The sequence below is a fragment of the Amblyomma maculatum genome, chromosome 1, assembly GCF_055883805.1.
Source record: "Amblyomma maculatum isolate TAMU_Amacu chromosome 1, ASM5588380v1, whole genome shotgun sequence".
Classification (NCBI taxonomy): Eukaryota; Metazoa; Arthropoda; class Arachnida; order Ixodida; family Ixodidae; genus Amblyomma; species Amblyomma maculatum.
Window position 1 is genome coordinate 326,294,925 of NC_139344.1, and position 22,341 is coordinate 326,317,265.

At 48.8% G+C, this 22,341-nt stretch overlaps 2 protein-coding genes across 2 annotated transcripts in view; one reads left to right on the plus strand and one right to left on the minus strand.

The window, feature by feature from the left end:
* The window catches only part of LOC146207350 (rho GTPase-activating protein 18-like), a 199,142-nt gene that overhangs the window by 23,640 nt on the left and 153,161 nt on the right, over positions 1-22,341 (minus strand). The gene's annotated exons all lie outside the window — the stretch shown is intronic.
* On the plus strand, positions 15,448-20,128 carry LOC146207351 (uncharacterized). The gene is made up of 2 exons (XM_084587098.1): positions 15,448-15,595; positions 19,609-20,128. Exons 1-2 carry the CDS (start codon positions 15,471-15,473, stop codon positions 19,940-19,942), a joined length of 459 nt encoding a protein of 152 aa, XP_084443224.1. The 5' UTR covers positions 15,448-15,470; the 3' UTR covers positions 19,943-20,128.

Below are 22,341 nucleotides of genomic sequence, written 5' to 3' on the forward strand. Positions count from 1 at the left end.
AAGTGAAAAATATATACCGAAAGAGAGCGGAGCCTTATCGCTGAACCAATGTTCGTACAAGTGAGCTTGAAAAAAAAAAAATGTTGTTCATCATCACCATCCTCAGCCTGACTATACCCACTGCAGGGAGAAGAAGGCCTCTCCCATATTCCTGCAATTAATGCGGTCCTGTGCGAGCTGCATCCACTTGACCACTGCGAACTTAACCTCATCCGCCCACCTAATTGTCTGCCGCCCCCTGCTACGCTTTCCTTCCCTTGGAATCCAGCTTGTTGATAACCATCGGTTATCCTTCAACCGATCGGTTATCGGTGTTCAAGTAGACTTAAAAATGTCAGCAACGCTACAGCGAGGTTCTGTCCTTATTCATTTTCATTCAACATTTAGGAACAATGTCGCTGTTCGTCGTATAACCTAAGGCTAATACGAACCAGGTTACCGCTCACTCGATGCTTTGGCGACGTATTCTTAAATTCTGCATATATGTTGGCTAATAACGCGCTGATGGACTTCGCGGCGCTGCGCCCGTGCAGATCAGGCCATCACTAAACGATATCAGCTCTTGAATTGATGTCGCACGATTTAAAATGCAGTATCCAACGATATTAACAAGCAACGATCCAAAGTTTCGAAATCGGGACGCTGAAGGTAATTATGGATGAACGTAAGAAAAAATACAGCCAGCAGATGGCGATCTTCTAATGAAAAGGCCGCACCCCTCTAGTGTTTCCGATGTGGTACAAGTAACAGTGCCTGCAATTTCATGGCGGGATGCCCTAACAGGGCCGCATTTCTGGACGGATATTATACCACGGACGCTGATGTGCCACAGCCGACAAACACTGTTGTCGAATCTTGCTTCCTTCGGTATGTGGTCCGCGTGCTTTTTTTCTGTCAATCCAGCCTGGCCTTTTAATCATATTTTTCCTTCAACATGTAACTCGGGAGACGAAAGTTCACAAAAAGCTACAAAATATTGTAAATTTTGAAACCTGGAATAATAATCATCATCATCATCATCATCATCACCAGCCTGATTATACCCACTGCAGGGCGAAGGCCTCTCCCATATCTCTCCACTTAACCCGGTTCTGTGCTAGCTGCATCCACTTGACCCCTGCGAACTTCTTAATCTCATCCGCCCACCTAACTTTCTGCCGCCCCCTGCTACGCTTTCCTTCCCTTGGAATCCAGTTTGTTACCCTCAGCGACCATCGGTTATCCTCTCTTCGCACTACATGTCCTGCCCATGTCCATTTCTTCTTCTTAATTTCCACTAGAATGTCGTAAACTTGAGTTATTTCTCTGACCCACTCTGCACGCTTTCTATCTCTTAATGTACTTAACCTGGAATAATAGCAGGCCTTTTATAATGTACTTCGCAAATTCTGTTATGAACAACATGGTTGTATACCTTATAGGACAGTGCAAAGGATGGGAGCGAAGCAACACAAGGTGTGGAAGAGGAGACGCAGCTAGAAAATAGCGTTGAAACAAAAGACTCAGAAACTGGGTATTCTAACTGTGCGAGCGCATGACTTCCTTCGTTTTCCTCAAGGAATACGCATCGACTGGGGCGATAATACAGCCCACTGCACGTAAGTTGGTGCGGTGTCGTTACACTATGCCAAGCCGATAACCACGTGAAAGAAATGCAGTAAAAGAATTAATGTTGCTCGTGTGCAGCTCGTCCATAAGGAAACAGCTACTACAATATATAGTTACAGCAAGAAGAGAAGAACCCGTCACTACAAGATATTCTGCGAGTGGAAACCATCGTCTCACATTTAAAGAGCTTCATTGCTTATTCTTTATAGCCTGGTGCAGCCATATTCCGAATGAAAGAACCAAAAGTTCAATGAATCAAAAGGGAACGGCGCGTAAGGAAATTTCCACCAGATCATTCGTGACCTGAATCCAGCAGCGTCTTTGTGATTGGGTAATGTATTTTGTTGGGAATACCAACAAATGGGTTTTCCTGTGACATGCAGCTATATTACATGTGATTTTTTTTTTTTTTTTTTAGAAGCATATGTAGCGCGGTAGTTTCTAAGAAGATGCTTTCAGACACTACACTGACCACTGAGCAACCCTTCATGAGATTAATAAGACGCAGTAAGGGTTACGTGCAGTGAGCCTTACGTAATCATACAGACGTTTTCACCAATATTTTCACGTAAATGGTCATCACTGACTAAAATACACGCACGTGAGCAATGTCACTTCTCTTGTTTTGGGACTTTTAGTAAACCTTAAGGGAACCAGCTGCTCGCGTCGACATCGCATACCAAAGCCCTGGCTGTACCAGCACTCCGAAGCGTTTCCTGTTCAGTTTTCACCTCCACATCTCCTCCTCCTTCTCCTCTTCTTTATATACCGGAAGCGACATGTAACTTTCGTGCTCTGACGTAATAGATTAACAGCCCGATCGCAGCCGATTCTGGCATGCGCACCAAGAGCGGAAAGAAAACCGCTCTGGCCAGGACGAGCACTTCCTGGTCGCTCCTTTCCGGTGCATAGTATCCAAACGAGCACCACGTTCTTACCCACCTTCCCCTCTTTCTCGCAGTTCCGCTCTCGGTCAGGTACGCGCGCAGGCCGAGCGTTTGGAGAGCCCTATCTGGACGCAGGCAATGCCATCGAGGACTTCCGCACAGTTTCAAGCCCAGCAGTAGCAAATAACTTTCGCGCGCTCTGCCGTGTCGTCCAGCCTGCAAGCAGCGCCGCTTAGTTTTGCCTATACTTTGCCTGCTTTGCAACTGTTCGCGGTGGCTAGGTGTAGAGTCGGTCAGGTATAACCCTAGCTGCTGGACAGTTACTCGAAAATCGCCCTGGTCGTCGAACTAAGTGAGGAGTTGAAAAAAGAGTGACCGTAAGAGGGTAATAAAAAAAGAAAAAAAAAAAGAGCACGAAGAGCGGTGACAGGCGGTTAGGGCTAAATCGACTAAGTTGTTTGCATGACTAGCATGGGCTATTCGCCGCGTTTAGGCAGCTGCACTTGATTTCGAGTATAAAGTTGTGTTGTGCATTCTTTACGAACGGAAAGCTCCTAGAAGCGACAACCAATTTTCAGGGAAAGATATACATGGCCGCCTGCTTTCAGAAGGGAGAGGAGGAAAACAAAGGTCACCTTCACGTATAAAGCCATAAAAAAAAAAACGCATTACGGCCTCCACTGATTGCATTGTGAAAGCTACTTCTTTAATCTTTAAGGAAAGTAGTTGCCAGGGCGAGCTATAATAGCGAGTGGAAAAGCGCAACTTCATAACTGACAGAACGGCAGCTGAAGCCTGAACGGTGCCCGCAAAGGAACAGTATCGATTTTAGTCGAGTGAACACGATTATTCATGGCGCTGATCCGGTATTACGTTTCAGCAAAACTTCTTGAGCCAGCTAATTCTTTAGAACACGGTGCTAAAATTGAGCGAAAGCTAGCGAGGGCTAAGGTAGAACATGTTACATGGCGCCATTCAGAATAATATCCTGCCAAACCTCGTGAAATCTTCGAACTTAGCCAGGATAAGTTGTCGAAGAGAACCCACACGAATCTTCTGTACGGCGGGAAGGGAGAGGGAGGGAGGGAGGGAGGGAGGGGTAGGGGTGCTTGCATGGACAGAGCATGTATGTCTACCAAAAGCCCAGTCAGTATATCAGGGGGCTGTAAGGCGGCCCGCTTCGCCCTATGCCCCGGTTAAGTTGATTTTTGCTGAGGCCTAGGTCACGTAAATCATTCTGTACTGCGGTCATGATATTAAAGCGATGGTTCTTTCATCGGATCTGACCATCATAATCAAACTGAAAGTCTAATATCGCGCAGCACGGACTACTACTTCGAAAAAAGGCCATTTTTTGTTTTCATTTCTTGGCCTGTTTGTTAACTATCGTGTCTAACCCTGCATAAGTGTGACGCAATCGATGCCAGGAGACGCAGCATGATTTCGCTAACAGTATACGTGTGCTTCGCACACGGAGCACAAACCACGTAACCGAGGCCCGGCGAACGTATGCGCGAGGTTTTACGCGACCGCGTCTATGGTAGGGTGACAACCTCTGCAAGGCTCCACAGCACGCATACATGCCGCGTATACTAAAGAGGGCACGTGGCCCGACTTGAGGGCCAGGGGACTCCGCTCCGATAGCGCCGTTATAAAATTTCCTGCAGCGGGCAGGAGGCTGCCTGGAGGGAAGCGCTACCAGCTAGCAAACCGTGTGGTCGTCCAAGCAGCATGCACGTGCCCTATCTGCAGCGCACACTGGTGGCAGCTGGTGCCCGCTGGGGCGCCGCCAACGAAGAAGACGACTTTCCTAAGGAGTATGGCGCATACGTGGGCCAGCGAACGCGCTCATTGGAGCCAACAGCCAAGAGCAGACGGGGGCGCCGGCGACTACTATCTCTTCTTGCCCGCTGACGACGAAAGTGGGCCCCCTTTTTCGTAACGCACCGAGGCGAGCCACGTAGTAGTGATGGCCGTCCTATACGTGGCAGGGATAGATAGCCTCCCAAATCAGTCCTGAAGGACAGGTTGTCCTGGACCATGGTCCACTCCGGAGACCGGTAGTCAAGTCGATGGCAGGAAAACTCGGAGTCACACGCTACGCGGACGACAGACACCCCGGACGGTTCGACCGGCGGCGTCAAGCGGTGGTTTTCCTGGGAAGAAGAGTGCGGAGAAAGCGGCGGCGGCAGTGGCAGGTGGGCGAGGGCGGAGTGGAGGGGACGAAAGCAAGAGCGGGTACACGGAATCCGGCGCAGGAGTCACGCGCCAGACGCTTTGTTTCTGCACCGCTTTAGCTCCTTCTTTATTTTTTCCCCATCTCGGTGGGTGCCCAAGGGGGAAAAAACTCTCGCGTCGCCCCCAAACTGGGCCAAACGGGGCCACGCGGGCAAGGGGGGGAACGGCTGAAGAAAGCACGCCGCCCTTGGGACCGGCCGAATCTCAGCCGACGCCGCAGCCCGCTGGACCTCAAGCAGCGCCGGGAAGGACGGACGCCTCCTTCTTGCAATCAGTCAACGACGCGCGTCGTCGCGTCTTCACCCAAGTCGTCGTCGCCTTCATCCCGCTGTGGACACTGTTCATCTGTCCGGATCTCCGTTCCTTGCTCCCTGCCGGCTATAGCAGTTGTGTGCGACCAAAGTGCTCCGGTCCTACCTACGGCGCTGTTCTGCAGTCGTGCTCGTTTTCAAAGCTCGCCGGTTCCCGTACTGAGCGGAGAAGACCGGTCGTCCCTTTTTGTCCTGCTGGTCCAGGTAGGCCGCCCTGCTTCGTTCTTTCTCCTGCTCGTCTCGGATGTTTGAAATTAGGCCTTGAGACACGCAGCGCTAGTTTGGTTCGGTCTTCGCCCAGAAAAGAGTTAAGGCTCCGTAATGTCGCGACTTTTAAACACGTGCATACATGCGCGCTTTGGTAATTTGCCTGCGCAATGGTACTACGCCGACTCTCTGCCAGCTGCCCTCGAGCTCCGAATGAAAGCGAGTAGTTCAATGTCGAGGCCGCACTCTCGCGCCTGAATGCGCACCGTGCGCTGAAATATCATCACGCGCAGCGTATACGAACGGAAAGGCAATGCGCTCTCGCAACGGAGATGACCTGATTAACAACTCATTCTGCGCAATTTGATCAGACGTGATTAGGGGCTCGCTCCAACGAGGTCATATCCAACTCGAACGGCCTAGGGCGTGCCGAAAGACGTCATCCAGCGACGTGGCTTATCCTAGAGTCTGTGGACATTTTTACGTTTGCCTCAACAGTGGCAGGTCCTTTTAGGCTCTTTTATTTCACTTTCTACAAAACGAACCTCGGAGTGACACTTTCGATAAGATAACATCGGCAAGTATTCACGAGTGACACCGTTCTTAAGACAGCCTTACTACCCACTTATGCAGAAGAAAGGAGAGGACGGGTACATCCATAAATCTCGCTGGCAACGCTGCTCCACACAAAGCCTGTGATTATACGAGTGAACCTCTGGTGAGTACTTATTCAACAACTAGTATATTGCACTGGTTTCGTTGGAAGCAACTCAGCAAATGCACGTTGGAAACAACTGTGCGGTTCAAATCGTTCCAATGCCGAAGTATCGAAGCATTAACTCGCTTGCACCAATGGAAGCATAATAAGAAACAGGCACATATAGCAAGCCCTGCTGGTGCGGACTAAAAAACGCCCAGGTTCCAGAGACCCATGAGGAAACCGGACCGTCTTCCTTATTATCGGTGCGTTCGCGCGTTTCAATGAGGCCAGCTGACCGCGAAGCAGCCACCGTCAGGTCCAGAGAGTTCGTCGTTGTGCGTGCTAAGCTTAGACTCTGCAGCATTTAACCGCAGCGTTTCCGAGTTGAGAGTTTCACTTCCGGGCGCTTAAAAATTCCACATTTTTTCATTTCCGCCGAAAGTACTTCGGGAAGCGCTCGCTCGATCTTATAGCAATGCTTAGGAGTTTGCGGAGTGGATCAGAAAAACCTAGTTTTGTTCACGTTGCGAAAGCAAAGGTGAAATTGCTGCGCGATTCCGAAATGCGCGCTGGGCGCCGCACCGGCGGCAGGCTGCCGACCGATAGACGCGCACTAATTCTCTCTTTGCCCGGCACCCAGATTAGCTGGCGCGTTTCCTGCTTGGGCGTGGTTCCTGCGGACCGCAGCGCGTCCTCCCTTGGGCAGCACAGCAAAAATTCCATTAAAAAAAAAACTTTTTTTTTTCTTTGCCGACTCCCTAGCTTGGCCCCCTTTTTGGAAGTCATTGTGATCGATTACAGCAAAGACGTAGGAGAAGTATAGTAAACGTTGCCAGCTAGTTTTGGGGTCATCCATGGGCCTAGTCACATAGCATCTCTAAATGCTTGTATTGATAACCACGTGACGATCTTAGAAGCACGAAAAAAAATTAATGGAAAGATAATTAGATTTATTTACTACTTCTAGCTTCTTTGCCGTCAGCAATGAGAACTCATGCTTAGTGCACCATTTGAAGACCGGTCTCACCAAATCTGCATCGGTCTTAAATGACTGCTTCCAAATCGCCATTTTAACAACGTCAACACGCTAAATCAGCAGCTTGAAATACAGGACCTCTTTTTTTTTTTTTTTTTTTTACGAAGAATGCATTAATGAATTGCTATATTTTAGTTTCGCGCATGGGATGGCGCTACACAGCGGCACAGAAGGATGAAAAGTACCCGGTCCTCCGTCACTTATCATGCATTCCCTATCACGCATTCCTTAGTACTGTAACATCGTGAAACAGCGGGCAAATAGCTGTATTCATAGCGGCATATAAACATGGCCGCGATGCCGCTCGAGGCCAACCATGGACAGGGTCTCGTTCCAGGCGGCCTCAGAGTAATGGGCGGAGGGAAAATAGCTACAAGGGCACGAAGGCCAGGGGCTCGGCGATGTACGGTGAGAAGAGGTCAGGAGGTGAATTGCACGAAAGGTCGCTGAGCACGCCGTGATGAGCGGCGGCCTCTCTATGTGGAAACCTCGATGGCGCATTCTAAAAGAATCTCAGCACAAAATGTTGGCTGAAACTTTCGAGATATATTTTCACCCAGTTGTCATGCGCCTTCATGCTTTCCAAAAACACGCAAGGGATGAAAGGCAAAACGAAGTGCGTAGGAAGAGGATTGGGAGTAAATTTGAAGGCCCGTTGCCGCAACTTTCGGCGAAGACAGTGGCAGCAAACTACAAGCGATTCTATATACTCGATCGGCAGACAGAAAACCCATTAACGAGGAAAGCAGTGCGAAAGACGTGGTGAAATTTACAGCTGTTATGGGTAAACATTACTGGGCGACAGGACAAAAATTGTGCTCTGTTGCTGCACTCACGTCCGTCGCATCACCCCAAGCATTTTATTGCGCATGCGCTTGAAATAACTATCAGCATTCGCACCACTGAATTGACAGCAAAAACCAAGAAAGGGGTAAAATTTCCTTGTCCCACTCCCATCCTCTCCTCACTCGAGTCAATACAGAAAACTAGAGCTAAGTTTTGCCGCGCTTGAAACAGCTTAAATAAGTGACGCAGCTGACTAGATTCGTCTTACTCTATAGCCTAAATAATGATCTGCCTGCAAGCTGAACGAAAGCCTTTGGCGTTTAATCATTGTTAATTCGTAATAAGAAACAGATTTTCCGAACTCATTCGCAATTGATCTAGCGATCCCCTAACGATGAACCGCTTCCGTCAACGCGTGCCACCATCGATTCAGAAGAGGTCCACTACCAATAAACGCCAAACTGCCTCAAGTAGTGACATTGCTAGCCCGATTTACTTGAACACAATATGGATATGGATATGGAGATTTATGGATATGGATACCAGTATACTCCGGTATACTGGTTCAGACGACCGTAATTCTCGTGTATACAGCGTATCCCAAGCGCTGTGACAAGAATCGGCGTGCTCATATACAAGTGCGAGTGCACACTGCGATCACCGTGCAAAACGCTCGACTGGCAACACAAAGAAGTTGTGTGGTCATTGAAAAGTGAATATTACATTGAAAATGCTTCCACTAATTTGTCTGCATGGCGCGAAATACGAACAGTGAATAACCCAGCAATCCACTTCCAGATAGTACGGGGTGGCGCAGTGGTTACGGCGCTCGACTACTGTTCCCAAAGACGCGGGATCGAATCCCGGCCTCGTCGGCCGCTTTTCGTTGGAGGCGAAAAGCAAGGTGCCCGTGTGCTGTGCGATGTCAGTGCACGTTAAAGAACCCCAGGTGGTCGAAATTTCCGAAGTCCTCCACTACGGCGTCTCTCATAGCCTGAGTCACTTTGGGACGTTAAACCCCACAAACCAAACCAAACCAAATATCGACCGAAATCACTGAACTAATGCCTGTCAAAATATCAATCAACTCATCATCACACTATCAGTGAATTAAACTGTTCATCAATTTTACACCCATATACTTCTAAAGTATTCAGTTTTTCTTCAGTATCGAGTGCCCTCTCTTCTAAAACACTAGACAAGCTAAAGCCAAGGAAAACCAGACAAGGCTCAAGGGGGGACCTCAATCCGCTAGACAATGTTTCAAGATGACTTGTCTTCGTCACAAAAAAGACGATTCATTTTGGCTAAACGCTGGCTACCGAACTGAGGCTCCCTCTCAACACTTATTCAGATTTTTTTATACTGTCTAGCCACCTTCACCTCGTTCTACATTGGACTAGTTTGTAACACGATATATGATAGTAATGTATGTAAGCTTATGTGCAATTTGATCGAATCTTGCGTGAATGAATGCATACGTTAACAAAAGAATCACTTTTCTTCTCGTTATTTCCTGGTGGTTTATTTTTCTTGCTTGTCCAAATTGTCTAGACTGATATTATGGCGTCCAGGCAAAATAAACTGAAACACGGCCATGCAGTCGTGCAGCACAGTTCCCTTGGTGTTAGTTTCAGCTAAATCAATTATCTACGTAAGTCGGTCATCATGCCCACCCCTCACCTCCACACCTGTTCTATATTCCTCATAATTTAGACATCAGACGATGAACTTTTGTTTCTCTATAGCGCAGCCAACACATTTTTCAGAGCCGTGCCCATAACACCCTTTACCTGCCCTTTTATTTAGTGACACCGCTAACAATGCAGAGGGGGAAACGTCGCCTGTGGATCCTGTCATTGTTACGCATCCCGCGCCTGACGATAAAGCCAGACAGAGACAGCAACGCTCGTCAAATCTTCCCACTGATCTCTCCAAATTGTCTCAAGCAGTGCATAGATGCCTGTGCTTCGTCAGACGACAGAGCACACATACACGCACGTATGGGATTAGGAGATGCGCGTCTTTTTCCCTCATCTTTTCCAGGAAGAGGAAAAATCAACGCCCGCTGCTCCCTCCGCGTCCAGGCCACGCCCATCGCGGCCATCACCGGCGGCTAGTGCCGCTTTTCCAGGTACGTAGTGCATCACGGTCGCCTGACGGCCAAATGCAAAGATTGCTCCTCCTCTTATTTCTATTTCCATTCCTAGGCTCATTTCTCTGCCTCGCCAAATCCAGGAAATTCGAGGCTCACCGCACTGCTGACGGATGTCAGTTCTAGAAACGAACGGACAGGCTGCGCGACTATACGGATTCTGGCGACGAGACGCTTGATCAAACAGAAAGGAACACCGCTACTTCCAGTGCGCGCCCGACAGGCTGTCTGCGAGGAAAAGTTTCCGGCATTTTTATAACGCTCCTTGGTGACGCCATGAATATATGCGCAAGGCGGACAGACAGTGCGTGTGCGATGGAACTGTAATCTGCTTAGTTGAAATCCCCAGACTCTTAGAAAGAAACCTCCTTTGCAATTCTGACTTTTTTTTTCTTCTAAATTTTTGTTTCCTTACACGAGTTCGCTTTAGTGGAAGCTAAAGGCAGGCTAGGCGCTAGCAATATTTCGCTTCCTGTGTTACGCGGAGTTCGCTCAAGCACGGAACCATGCTCGAGAGGGCAGTTCCGCATATATACACAAGAGTATATACAGCCGGAATATACACAACCATGACGTACCTGAGTTTCATTACCCTCGCTGCAGATGCTTACTGCTGTAGTGGAGCTAGGAGCCGCGGCCTTAGCAGCCGCTTCCGCGCGCAAATATAGCCATCGTTACGCTCGAATCCACACGGGGCCCGTTACCGGAGGGCGCGTGGGCAAAGCTGTTCAAAAAACCTGCCGGTTTGGCTCAGTGGTTACGGAGTCCGGCAGAGTTCTCGGGCTCGAACCGCGCCGCGGAAGCACCATTTCTTGAAATAATCGAACTGTAAAAACGTCATGTGCTAATGTTTAATTCCGGTGGTTATCTTTGAAGAGCTGCAGGTTGTCGAAGCTAATCCGGAGTGCTAGATTACGGAGCACCTCAAACTCAGACCGCTGCTCGGCACGTAGACAGAGAACAAGAGAGAGAGAGTGTGTGTAGCGAAGGAAAGGGTGGAAGGCTAACCAGAAGAAAGTTCTGGTTTGGTAGTCTGTACTTTGCGCGGAGGGGAAGCAAACGATTAGAAGAAGATAAAAAGGACAATTTAGAAAACATTTTGTGAATATAACAATGCCTAACCATCCGAAACAAAATATATCAAACGACGTCAAACGTCACCGATTCCTTCGGCTGCTATTACAAACATGGGTATATGCAGGTCACAATTTTTTTTGGCATCTTTGCTGTTTTTATCTTTTGAGAAAAGCAGTACAAGGGATTTCAAGGCTCTGACTAAACTAAGAGTAATCAGAAAAAAATAAGAAGAAAGCTTCTATCGTTTCCTATTTTTCTTTATTTCTTTCTCCCTTAATAATTCTTTCTTCTCTTTAAGCAAAATAAAGGAAAAGGGAGTAAACTGCAACAATTTGATGCACTATTTGACAAGCACAATATTTTTGGCGGACTAAATCATACGTGTAGATCTCGAAGTCTCAACGTAAAGAAACGCTTCGCTGACGCATAGCAGCCCCTTCTTCAGCCGTTCCTAGAAAGCGAAAGGATTCTGCTTTTTCTTTTTCTTTTTTCGTCCTTTATTTGCCGAGAGAGCAATGGACAGGTACTACGCACACACTTAGAGTGTCCTTCTTTGGCCTTGCCCCGTCTTCCGCGTCTATAAGCTGCAGAGCAGTAGGCAGACCAAAGCAAGCAAAATGGCACTCGGTGAACACCATTCTTCCTGCAGGCACGCATAACGAAGTTCGGCACGCGCTGTCAACTCAGTGACGGAGTGCCAAGACGAAGGAACGAAGAAAAAACCGAAGACGAAACGAACAGGCGTCAAAAGCAGATCGAGCGAGACACCGCGTCCAGAGATGACCGCGGAACTGCGAGCGCGCGCGTAGACAAGAGTGGCCTTTCCACCATCACCTCCTCCCACTCCTCTTCGCCAGTCTCGGAAGCTGGGCGACGACCACCAGGAAAAGGTTCTTGGTCTCGAAACGTCGGCGAGCGAGCAAACAGGAGGGAGGCGACTAAGAACCAGGGCGCCTGGCTACTATTCTCGCCTTACTGCGAGCGCCTTGCTGGCTGGCTGGGTCTCCCTCTCTCTCTCTCTCTCTTATCTCCCTCTGAAGCGCGGCCAAACGTTAGATGGGCGCCCAGTTTCTGAAGCTCCCGATCGCGTCCGAACACCTCTCTCTTAACGGGCGAAGACTTTTACTCCTTTTTCGCCGCTTTCTTTCCTTGTCTTTCTCTTCCCTTCCGCGCACCTCTGCTGCTGTGCTCTGGTAGTCTTAACACGAACAGTACGTCAGTCAGCTCTTTAAATCTCCTGACGACCTGCCGCTGCTGCTGCACGGCTTCCTGAAGCGCCGATTATAGCGGGTTCGCGCGGTTTTCTCGGTTAAGCTATGTTTCAGCGTTCTGCTACTACTGGCGACGCTGCTGCTGCCTTTACTGGTGAGCGCAAGAAGAACAAAATGAGGAAGGGATAGCAGACAAGTCACTTTTCCTTCGCCTTCCTCTTCTCCACATTCATGAACTTTTTTCTTTCTTATCTGTGCTCCTCACGAGACATGCGGGCTCAAGACACGTAAGTTGCTCATTTCGAAAAAAAGCTGGCTAAAAATGCGGTGCATTAAACACCGGGTGCGTGCAGCTGGCCACGTCACGCGGTGGCGATATCCCCTGTATTCCTCGTACTCCTAAAGACGAAATTCGCCAGCGCTCTATTACTCTCTTTTCTTTTGGAACGTCCGAAGAAAGCCACACGCGGAAAGGATAAACCACCGCTAGCGCCTCACCTGGGTACCTGGACACTTACCTCCTGCTTCCATTCTGAAACATCTCGCTACTTCTCCATGGATCGCCGCGCGTTCGGCTGGCGAGGTTGGTCGCGGTCGGAGGGTTGGGTGGGAAAGTACGCCGGGAGTTCCCGGTCCAGGCGAACGCAGTTTGACGCTACGGAACCAAGTGAGAATGAAAGAGTGCAGGATAGAGGAGGCGAGGGAAGCCGGCAACGGAGTTTGGTCTATATATATATACGCATCGCCGCCGAGCTGTCCTGTCGGGCGAGGTATTGACCTTTGATGCTATGGGAGAGCCTGAGTTACCAAACAGGACAACAGGGAACAAAACAAGACGATGTCATTGTCTCTTTTGAAAGCTATACATTTCTATACGAAGGAGCAATCGCGAAACGGGCGCCACTATAAGATCATTGGTGTTATACCTGTGCACAGGCACACGTCAGTGCACATACAGACATTAATAGCGTGCCGCGGTAGTACTGCGTCTCTAGACATTAACACACGGTCTTTGTCAAAAGTGTAGAGCCCAGGGGGTCTGCTTTGGAGCCGCTTCGTGTGGCTTGTAATGGATTTTCAGTGTTCCGAATCTCTTCCAGTGTTCCGAATCTGGGTAAGAAGATTGTTTGCCCTACCCTCCCCAATGGTAAGGGCCTGCACTATTGCTAAATCAGCGCCGCTATAGAGCTCGGAAGCAGACCCCCCGGGCTCTACACATTTGACAAAGGCTGTACATGTAGGAGTGCACGCAGATATGCATGTGCCTATATGTACCGTCATTGCCAAAAATAGTTAAGCAACAGTGTTTACTTCTTAGGCGTGCAAGGGAGCATGTACTTAAATCTGTGTAGGGTGTAGGGTACTCCTTAAAACTGTGTAGTATTTTACACAGTTTTAGTGTTTTACACGGAGAACTGTTGCACCCACTTTTCGAGACGTTTTTAATGTTGAGAGGGGCGTAAGGGCTCCACTAAACGGCTGAGAAGTGAGCCCCGTTGCTTGGTTACGTTTCTCAAAGGCGGTATAACCGAGTACTTTGTAATCTGACGCAAGACAGCGACCAAAACGATAACTACGAGAAAACTATAGCTTGATTCAGTTTGGTTTGGTTTGGTTTCTTTTATGGCGTTTAACGTCCCAAAGCGACTCAGGATATGAGAAACGCCGTGGTAGAGGCCTCCGAAAATTTCTACCACCTCTTGTTCTTTAATGTGCACTGAGATCGCACAGCACACGGGCGCCTTGCTTATTGCTTCCATCGAAAAGCGGCCGCCGCAGCTGGGATTCGATCCCGCATCGTTGGGTACAGCAGTTGATTGCCCTACCGCCACCGACACCATTGCGCGGGGACGAGAGAAAGAGTACTAGTGCATCTGAGCGTGTCCGTCTCCTATGTCTACCTAATTGTTAGTAACGGTGCGACGCGTGGCTACTCCGCAAGGTGAGCTCGAGCGTAAAATGCGCCATTAAATAAAAGTTATTGTTACGCTTAACTTAGTGGGAGTCCCAAGAATCGCTCGACTATAGTGTGGGTAGTATTTTGCATGGGCAATAGCTATCCAAATTTACTTTACCGTGAAGTTGGGAATTAAGTGGGGCAGCTCAGCCGGTAGCTAACCGCTTCATCTTGAGGAGTCACAAGCGAACGCGAAGCAATCTGCGCTACGATGTCTCTGCTTTCGACAACGCAGAACATGAAACCGCTAAAAAACTGTTGGCCAGTAACACCACCACGGCTTTGGAAGCTGTGGTATAGCTCGCTCTCGCATCTGCCAAAAGGCTTCAAAGATAATAAGCCATAAACAATCATGTCTGGTCGAAATGACAGTATAGTGCTATGTCAAAAGGTAAGAAATATTGTTCATTGGACGCGTCTTCAAGAAAGGAGCGGCTGAACTGTTTCCGAATGTAAGCTGACACCTAAACTTTACATAGCCACAAAGAGCAAAAATGTCAGTCTAATTCAGCTTTTTTTATCTGACAGTTCACACTGCTGCGCTTGTCTTTATCTGTTAGGTTTCCGATCTCGTTTTCTGTAGGCACCGTCATCTTCACGCCTTTTAAGCATTAATTATATTCCGGTGATAACTTCACAGTACCAAAAAAAAAAAAAAAAAAAATAGGCCTTCGCGGTAATCTTCACCAACTCCCCAACGCTCTTCGTCAAAGGAAGGACTGGACAAGTTCAACCTGCTATTCGCCTAACTTGGTGCCCCAGAAAAAATAACCAACAATGACACGGATACACACAGAAACTTACAAACAATCACGTTCGAAGACCGAGTGTAACCTTCAGAGTATAAATTATACAGATGTCCTTTGTGATTATGCACTGACTTTGACACTGGCTAAGCAGGCTCGGAACACCCCCAAAACACCAGAACATTCTGTACATGGAGGCGTGGAACTGTAATTGATCCGGAAGGACCTGCGCGATGGTGCACAGCGACTGAAGACGCAAATAATGTACACGAAGTAGCATATTTCACAGAACAAGGGAAGGGGAAAGAATAGTAAATGTAGAGACAGAAAAGCTGTCTGGCCTATAAATGCGACGAAGATGTTTCAAAACATGTTTTCAGCACATCACAACTCCGATCCGTTGCTGGCATTAACAAAAGCAAACCGTGCTTACGAAGGAAACATGCTCATGAAAGAACTGACTGGCCAAAGACAAGTTTCGGTCAGTGCTCTAATAAGCGTTTATTTTCTCACGCAGGGACGGAGCCTCGTGAGAAGAACGGCAGCACAACATGCGGCCCCACACATTGCTAAGCCTGTGCGTGTTCAGTGCGCTGGCTCTGCTGGCGACTCAAGCCCGGCCCGCGGGGGGCGCCCTCATCCTGCCACTGGTCATCTTCAAGAAGCTGCCTAAGCAGTGAGTACGGCGCATACGGTTGCAGGGGCTCCGCGAAGCCCCCTATCGGTGCCTGAAACAGAAGGAGGTGCCGTGCATGCGGTCATGCAACAACTTCAAGGCATCAACCTTGTGATGACGTGTTCAGACTATGGCAGTGTAAGACGCACGTGGCTTTGACGTGATCAATATATGTGCACTCAGCAGCCCCACCAGAAGAAAAAACGTCCGAGTATATGTCAATTTTTATCTGCTGAACAACAGCGTTTTACTTCAAAAATCACCTTTCTCTAGGTTCTCTTTGTCTCGGTGCCGAACGCAGAAAGAAAGTTACATGAGGCAAACTGATTACAGTAATGCCGTAAAGTACGAGCTACAATATCTCTGCGCATCGAGTTAGTGAGAATGTTAATTTACGTTAATATTACTGACGTTAACCTGCAAAATCTTCTTGTGCACTGCGCACCGTCACGGTACGAACTTTTAAGTTCCCACAAAGAATAACTTGAATCAGCAAAACACCCGAAGTTTGAATGGCACACAGATATGCTTTGGTGATGCTCTCAGAATGGCTGCAGGAAGGTTTCCAGAAAAGCAGGCATGGACGTTGGCGTCGGCGCAGATCACACCTGTTATCCACACGCCACAGTTTGAACACGACGTAAATGCTCGTAGGTTTATTACAGCCTGTACACGCGTCGAGCACCCTGCATTTGACTGCATGATCTTCGAAGCTGCAGCCGCTAAGACAGACGGCGGTTGCAGCTTAAGAGTGCAACAATACACTGCCCGTGTTCGTAGCTGGCTGGTATATCTCGCTTTTTGCAATGTGCATGGGTGGCCGAAGCCATGCATATTAGCTTGCCTCATTTTGCGATGCCAAATCATACTGTTAAGCTCGAACTGAGTTGCTATAGGCCTTAGCATGCACAATGTTACAAATACTATTTCTAGACAAACACAGGACATCCTCATGACCACGCGTTTTTCAAACCGCCGAAGCCAAGCCGTCATTTCAGAGTGCCACGCGGTGAAACTGCACTAAAACAGCGAGGGTACTACATTGTCCTTCACGGTCAGCAACAATAATGAATAATATATGCTAAAACGGTTCAGAATGTTCCGACAACAACGAGTAAAGTAGGACAGACACATGCACAACCTAAGCTTTTTCGACATTTACAATGAACAGTCTACTCTGCAGGACACTTAGAAACATCCGGACTGACGCGAAAATTGAGCGCCAAGTTCTTCGAGTCAAGAAAGATGTAACACTGACGAAATGAGAACTCACCAGCACTAATACGTACTCAGACATTTAACGTTTATAAATGTACGCACTATCTGCCACTCCGTCACGTATAGACACGAACAGCAACCAGGTTTGCGCAAAGGAACAGTGACCGAAGACGCTGTGTAGCTTCCCTCCAACACGAAGCCTGCCTGCATGGACGTATAACTAATGAACGTTGCGCCTGTGTCGAACGCAACGGGAGGCAATTCCCTTCAACGGTGCATGAACTGCCTCCGCTGCCTCACTTGGCGCAGAGACAACGCGGTGCATGGTAGAAGCATGTTCCTGCATGGCATGTTCCGGATTGAGAGCCAGAACCCGTGAACAAACCGGCACCTCGGGCGCGTGCCGATTGTCTTGTGACACGCAGCGACCCGCACCAGCACTTGAAGAAACTGCTGCAGTTTGTCAATGTAGACGTCATCAAGGGCTTGGTAGGCCAGCTTATCAACTTCGAAGCTATACTGCGACACTTCTCGCCGACGCCTGCCAAGACGTCGACGGCCGCCTCGCAGCCCACAGTGGTGATGATGATGGACGAGCCGAGACCCCCGGAGCCGACAACTACGTCGCCACCACCGACCAGGAGGGCGACGACGCCGCCGGTATTCACGACGATGCCGATGTTCCCGACATTGCCGCCGATTCCGGTGACTCCCGAGATGGAGGCCATACCCGTGAGCGTCTGTCTGTGTGTGCACGCGTCCGCTCCGAACCGTGATGCTTCTGGTGGCTGCACCAGAAGCACGGAGCGGCCCGTGTCTAACTCTACGTCTGCGGAGCGGCTTGTCTCTGTGTTGAAGGCTGCTCAGCAGTTTGTATCTGTGCCGATGTCTGTCAATCGTACTGATGTGCATGAATGTCTCCTCAGGCGCTATTAAATTACCTTCGCAGAGACCTGTGATGGAAGCCAACCGGACGAGTTTCTGCGTGTGCGTCCGCAGCTGGCCAGTGCTAATTAACAGTAGCGGCAGGAGCTACGAATTACTAGTCTTTGTCTATCAGTGGAAGTCACCTCTGACGAGCTGCATTCATTCACTAGTGAATTAATCCATCTAAGCCTAGGGATGCACGCCATTCATGTGAGCCGCTGCCTACGATGACACCCGTGTAGAGTCCGAAGCGACTTCTCTTCCGTCAAGCGCTCTGTGATGCTGGTCAGAGACAAGTTACCCCCTTACCCCGCGAAAGTATTACTTTCTCATCAGAACCCGAACACGACGAACACCCCTCCCCGTTTTTTGTGCGCGTCCTGTTAGTCACACTTATGCTATTGATCTCCGTTCTGTAGGCGCGCATAAAACGAAACATACCTGCACATAACGAGACAGCACCGGTATTCGTGCAACAGAGAAACACCGAAACATCAAGATATAAAGGAATTTGTCAATCCCACAGCTCACAAGCGAGTGTCCTGTCAAGGTGCCGACAAGATCGGTGCCTAGGCAAGGTCCCCAAAACTAGACCCTTGTTAGAGATAATCCCGTAGAAGCTGCCGTATAGGAAATGTCTAACACGGCAGCTTTGCGTCTCTGTCCGTGTTGCATGCGTGTGTGTTTGCACAAATATGTGCCCTGTATGTCACTGTGTTTGTAGCCCCTTGTGTTCCTGTCTGTGTTGCTTTCTGTGTTGTTTGTGCTTTAGATGTGCTGTTTGTCCACAACAGTTGCCTTATACGTTCCTTGCACGTTGTCTACACAAGTTTTACAGGGCAGCGTTATATGGTTGACCCAAACCATGTTTGTGATACATTTACTGTGTGTATATACGTTACGGTCGGCTAACAAAAGCTCCCCCTCTTACAATCATGAAATGTGTATTTTTTGTCGGCAGCATCAGAAGCTCAAAATCACTAAGCGCAATGTGACCATATATTACGAAGATGCCTTTGTCACGTCACAGTGACGAAGCCATCTAATTAATGTCAAGCTTTTGTTGGCATAAAATGCGCAAAAATCCGGAACCCATACGTCAAGTTTACACCTAATTCCGTGTCTGTTCGAACGCCACCGATTACAGCAAATTAATTACTATTTGCCTAAATTCCAGTATTTAAGCTGACAACGCACACCTTCAGACTTGTTCGTGTTCACATCGACAGTTTGTCGACTTCTTTGTCCTCTGCACCACATGCGCCGTCTTTGCTCAGTAATAAATAGAGTGACCACGATGAACACAAATTATCCGCGTATCTCCAGCTGTGAGATACCCAGCCAGAGAACTTTTGTCTTTAGGACGTGTGCAAAATATTAAGGAAATTATTAGATCTGCACATTAAATAGGCCAACAATGCATTGCGACAATCCAACGTCCTGTACAAAATCGATTTCACTTTCACTGTCTTGATCCTTCCTTTATATCGGCAGCGTGTCGCACGGTCAACGAGTGCTTCCTAGTGAGTTTTCGAAAATTTAGCTCAATACGGAACACCTCCCTCTTTTTAATAAACACGAATTAAAAGCGCTAGAAGGTTTCAACAGAAGCCTCGTAGTGTGCTGTTCCCAATAAAGGAGACGCTGATGGATGTCTCGTTGACGCTATAGGTACTGGTAACCTCTTGGAAACAACAAAATAGAATAGGCAACAAAGCAATAATGTTATCTGCCGCTGCAGGACTCCGTCAGAAATAAAATAGATGTGCAGTAATATAGCTATGAGCTGACGCTTTATGGGGCCAGGAAAAAACAAGAAAACGGTTGTCGATGTACTAATCTTGAGATTTTCTTTTATCCCACCGCAGCAAATTGCTGGTACCAGTGCCCCTACCACTGCCACTACCAATTCCGATACCGCTGATAAAGCCCAAACTGCTACCACTGGTCCTGCCAAAGTTCCCGAGGATCGGAATAACGCTGCACCTTGGCAAGGGGTCTCCCCTGCGCCACCTACGGATACACCACAAGCCCAAGCTGGTGCACCTTGACCATGGCCACGACGAGCCCGAGTACCACCACTCGCACGCGAGCCACCATAACCACCACCACCACGGACCACCGCAGCACTCGGGCGAGGACGAAGTGTACGAGGTCAAGAACCCGCCGCCACAGTACCCCAGCAAGGATTGGAAGTCATAGCCGCAGTCAACACGCCCGTAGAAGCGCTGCCGCCCTGGGGCCCCCGGCGGCGCAGTGTTCGGATTTCGATCGTACCACGTGGCGACACCAGCGCCCGTTTCGATAAGAGCTCCGCATCGCGCAGGCAGTGAGACTGAGACGATGGACACGGATCGCAGTGTACACAAACCTCAACAGCATAGAATCGTCAACAACGAATGAGCGTTAACTCTGCACACTCACGGTACGCCGTCTTGTGCACTGTTAGCCGCGCGTCCTGACGTTGTAGACCCCTTAAGGAAATGATCGACCAGACTAACAGTACCTGCCAGTCTATTTAAGAAAGCAAAGAGGAGCAACTTGTCGCCTGGCTGCAGTGTGACACGAGAAACATGATAGACAGCTGTTCATGGTGCAGTCAACGTACGGCCGCAGTCCGAACATAGCCAGGGCGGCTGTCGTCCCCATCACCCATCCTAACAGTCCTCACACGCGGCGCTCTAACTCCAGAAGTCGCCGCGCTTGACTTAAGAAGGTCGCTCATTGCGCCATCGCATACAGAGACAACGGAAAGGTACAGGCTGATCCAATATGAAAGGGAACGAGAAGATTGCGCAATTTTTTTATCTCTCTACTAAAATCCGACAATTCACGTTTTATGCACTAAGATAAGCTTTAAACTAGTTAGAAAACAGCACAAGGGGTGATTGACGCGCGTAATTATAGAACATTCCTTATTTGAATGTTTAAACTTTATTTCTTTTCATATTGTCGGAACCTGTACCTCCCATCAGCGTAGCCATCTTCCACTCCATCGCTTAAAAACCCGAACCTTCACTAGCACATCTTCCGTAACAGAAGCCGGCATTAGGCTGCAAGTGGACGCCAAGTGCCCTCGCATTCAGTGGAAGTGTAAATACTCGCAAGAAATGCATTAGGCCCAAGCGGGAATGAATAAATTTGATTAGATTAATGTTTTGCCCTTCACGGCAAGAGTTGACTGGGCTGGCTGCTAACGCTTAGGGTTGAAATCACTGTTACGTTGATGCCGGACAGTTACTGATTAAGACTGCTTCGCGGCGAAACAAGCACTGTCGACACTGAGTAAAGCTCATGTCCGCCAGGTCTGTAAAAATTCAGCACGTAGACGGCACAGCATACAGTCAAAGCCCCTTCCGAGAGCACCGCAAGTGTGTTGTTTCTATGGGGGAACGTAAGAGCCAACAAAAACGTATGAAGACGCGTTGTACAGTCAAGTATTATTTAACGGCGCCGTGGGTCAGCTGAGTCAACACATGACGCCAGAAAGTTGTTTCGTTAATGCGACAAGCCCCTGTGCATCGCACAGAGACAAGTCTCTCGACGGGTATCCACTTTGAGAGCACCACTTCGAATAAAACGAAAGCATGTCACCCTTCATCAGTGAAACGTAACCAGAAAAATTATCTATCTCCCCAACCGTCTCCGCAAGTGCATCAGTTCTGGCTCGACCACGCCACCACGCGTCAGCGTGAGAATCCTACAAGCCAGCCAGCGGCAGGCTGAGGATATATTTCTCCGTTCTGGAAGATACTTTTCTTCTTTCTGTTTACTGAGGAAGAATGCAGACTCTCGTGTTATCGAAGTGGTGCTCGGCTTCGTCCATTTCGAGTCAACCGAGTGCCTTCTTGGGAAACGCGTGCTTTCACCCAGGACCCGGCCGGCGGCGGCTTCGAGAGGTCTGGCTGCGATAAGATCGCCACGACTCTGCCTTACTTTTCGTGACCGCCGTGCGGGTCGCACGCATGCCTCTCCTATTAGCTGCAGCGGTGTCTTCCTGAGACCACGCTAGCGCGAAGCGGTCTTTGTGCTGGCGACAAGGTGGCTTCTTCACTTTTTGCGGGTCACTCTTTCTCACTCTCATCTTTAAGGCGCGTTTCCTCCACCACACGCAAGACGCCGTAGTCCTTGCCAGAGGGAACTTCAACGCCCTCTCTCCATTTCACTGCCACTACTAGAAAGCCGAGACTTTTCACACGCGCACTCAAATGTAAATACGAACCGCTCAAAATAAAATTTTGTTGTTGTCTGCAACTTGTGCAAGGCTCTTGCCTCTCGTTGCCTTCGGCGTTTGCTGTGTCCTCCGCCGAGAAAACAATATCTTCATCGAAACGTTACCACGAATTCGATCTCTCGCTAGACACACAAGCATCAAAAGGCTAGGTGGGAGCGCCCTTAGCGTTCCCCAACAATCTCTATACCAAGGTAACAGCTGCCCACGACATCGTGCTTGGAAGCAGGCAAGGCAAGTGAATGGGAACTGCATGATGGCTGTTACAAACAAGCAGGTCGAGCGATTCACAGAGTCGCATCCACCTGAAAGGGTGGGGACGGCAATTTTCTCGTATCGTGTTTCTCCTTTGGAATGATTTGTCGGACAT

What these genes read in the sequence shown, in the direction of transcription:
- LOC146207351 (XM_084587098.1), top strand. Translation starts at nt 15,471, where the DNA reads ATGCGGCCCCACACATTGCTAAGCCTGTGCGTGTTCAGTGCGCTGGCT. An exon ending in TTCAAGAAGCTGCCTAAGCA is followed by an intron (nt 15,596 to 19,608) that starts GTGAGTACGGCG and finishes ATCCCACCGCAG; the next exon opens with CAAATTGCTGGTACCAGTGC.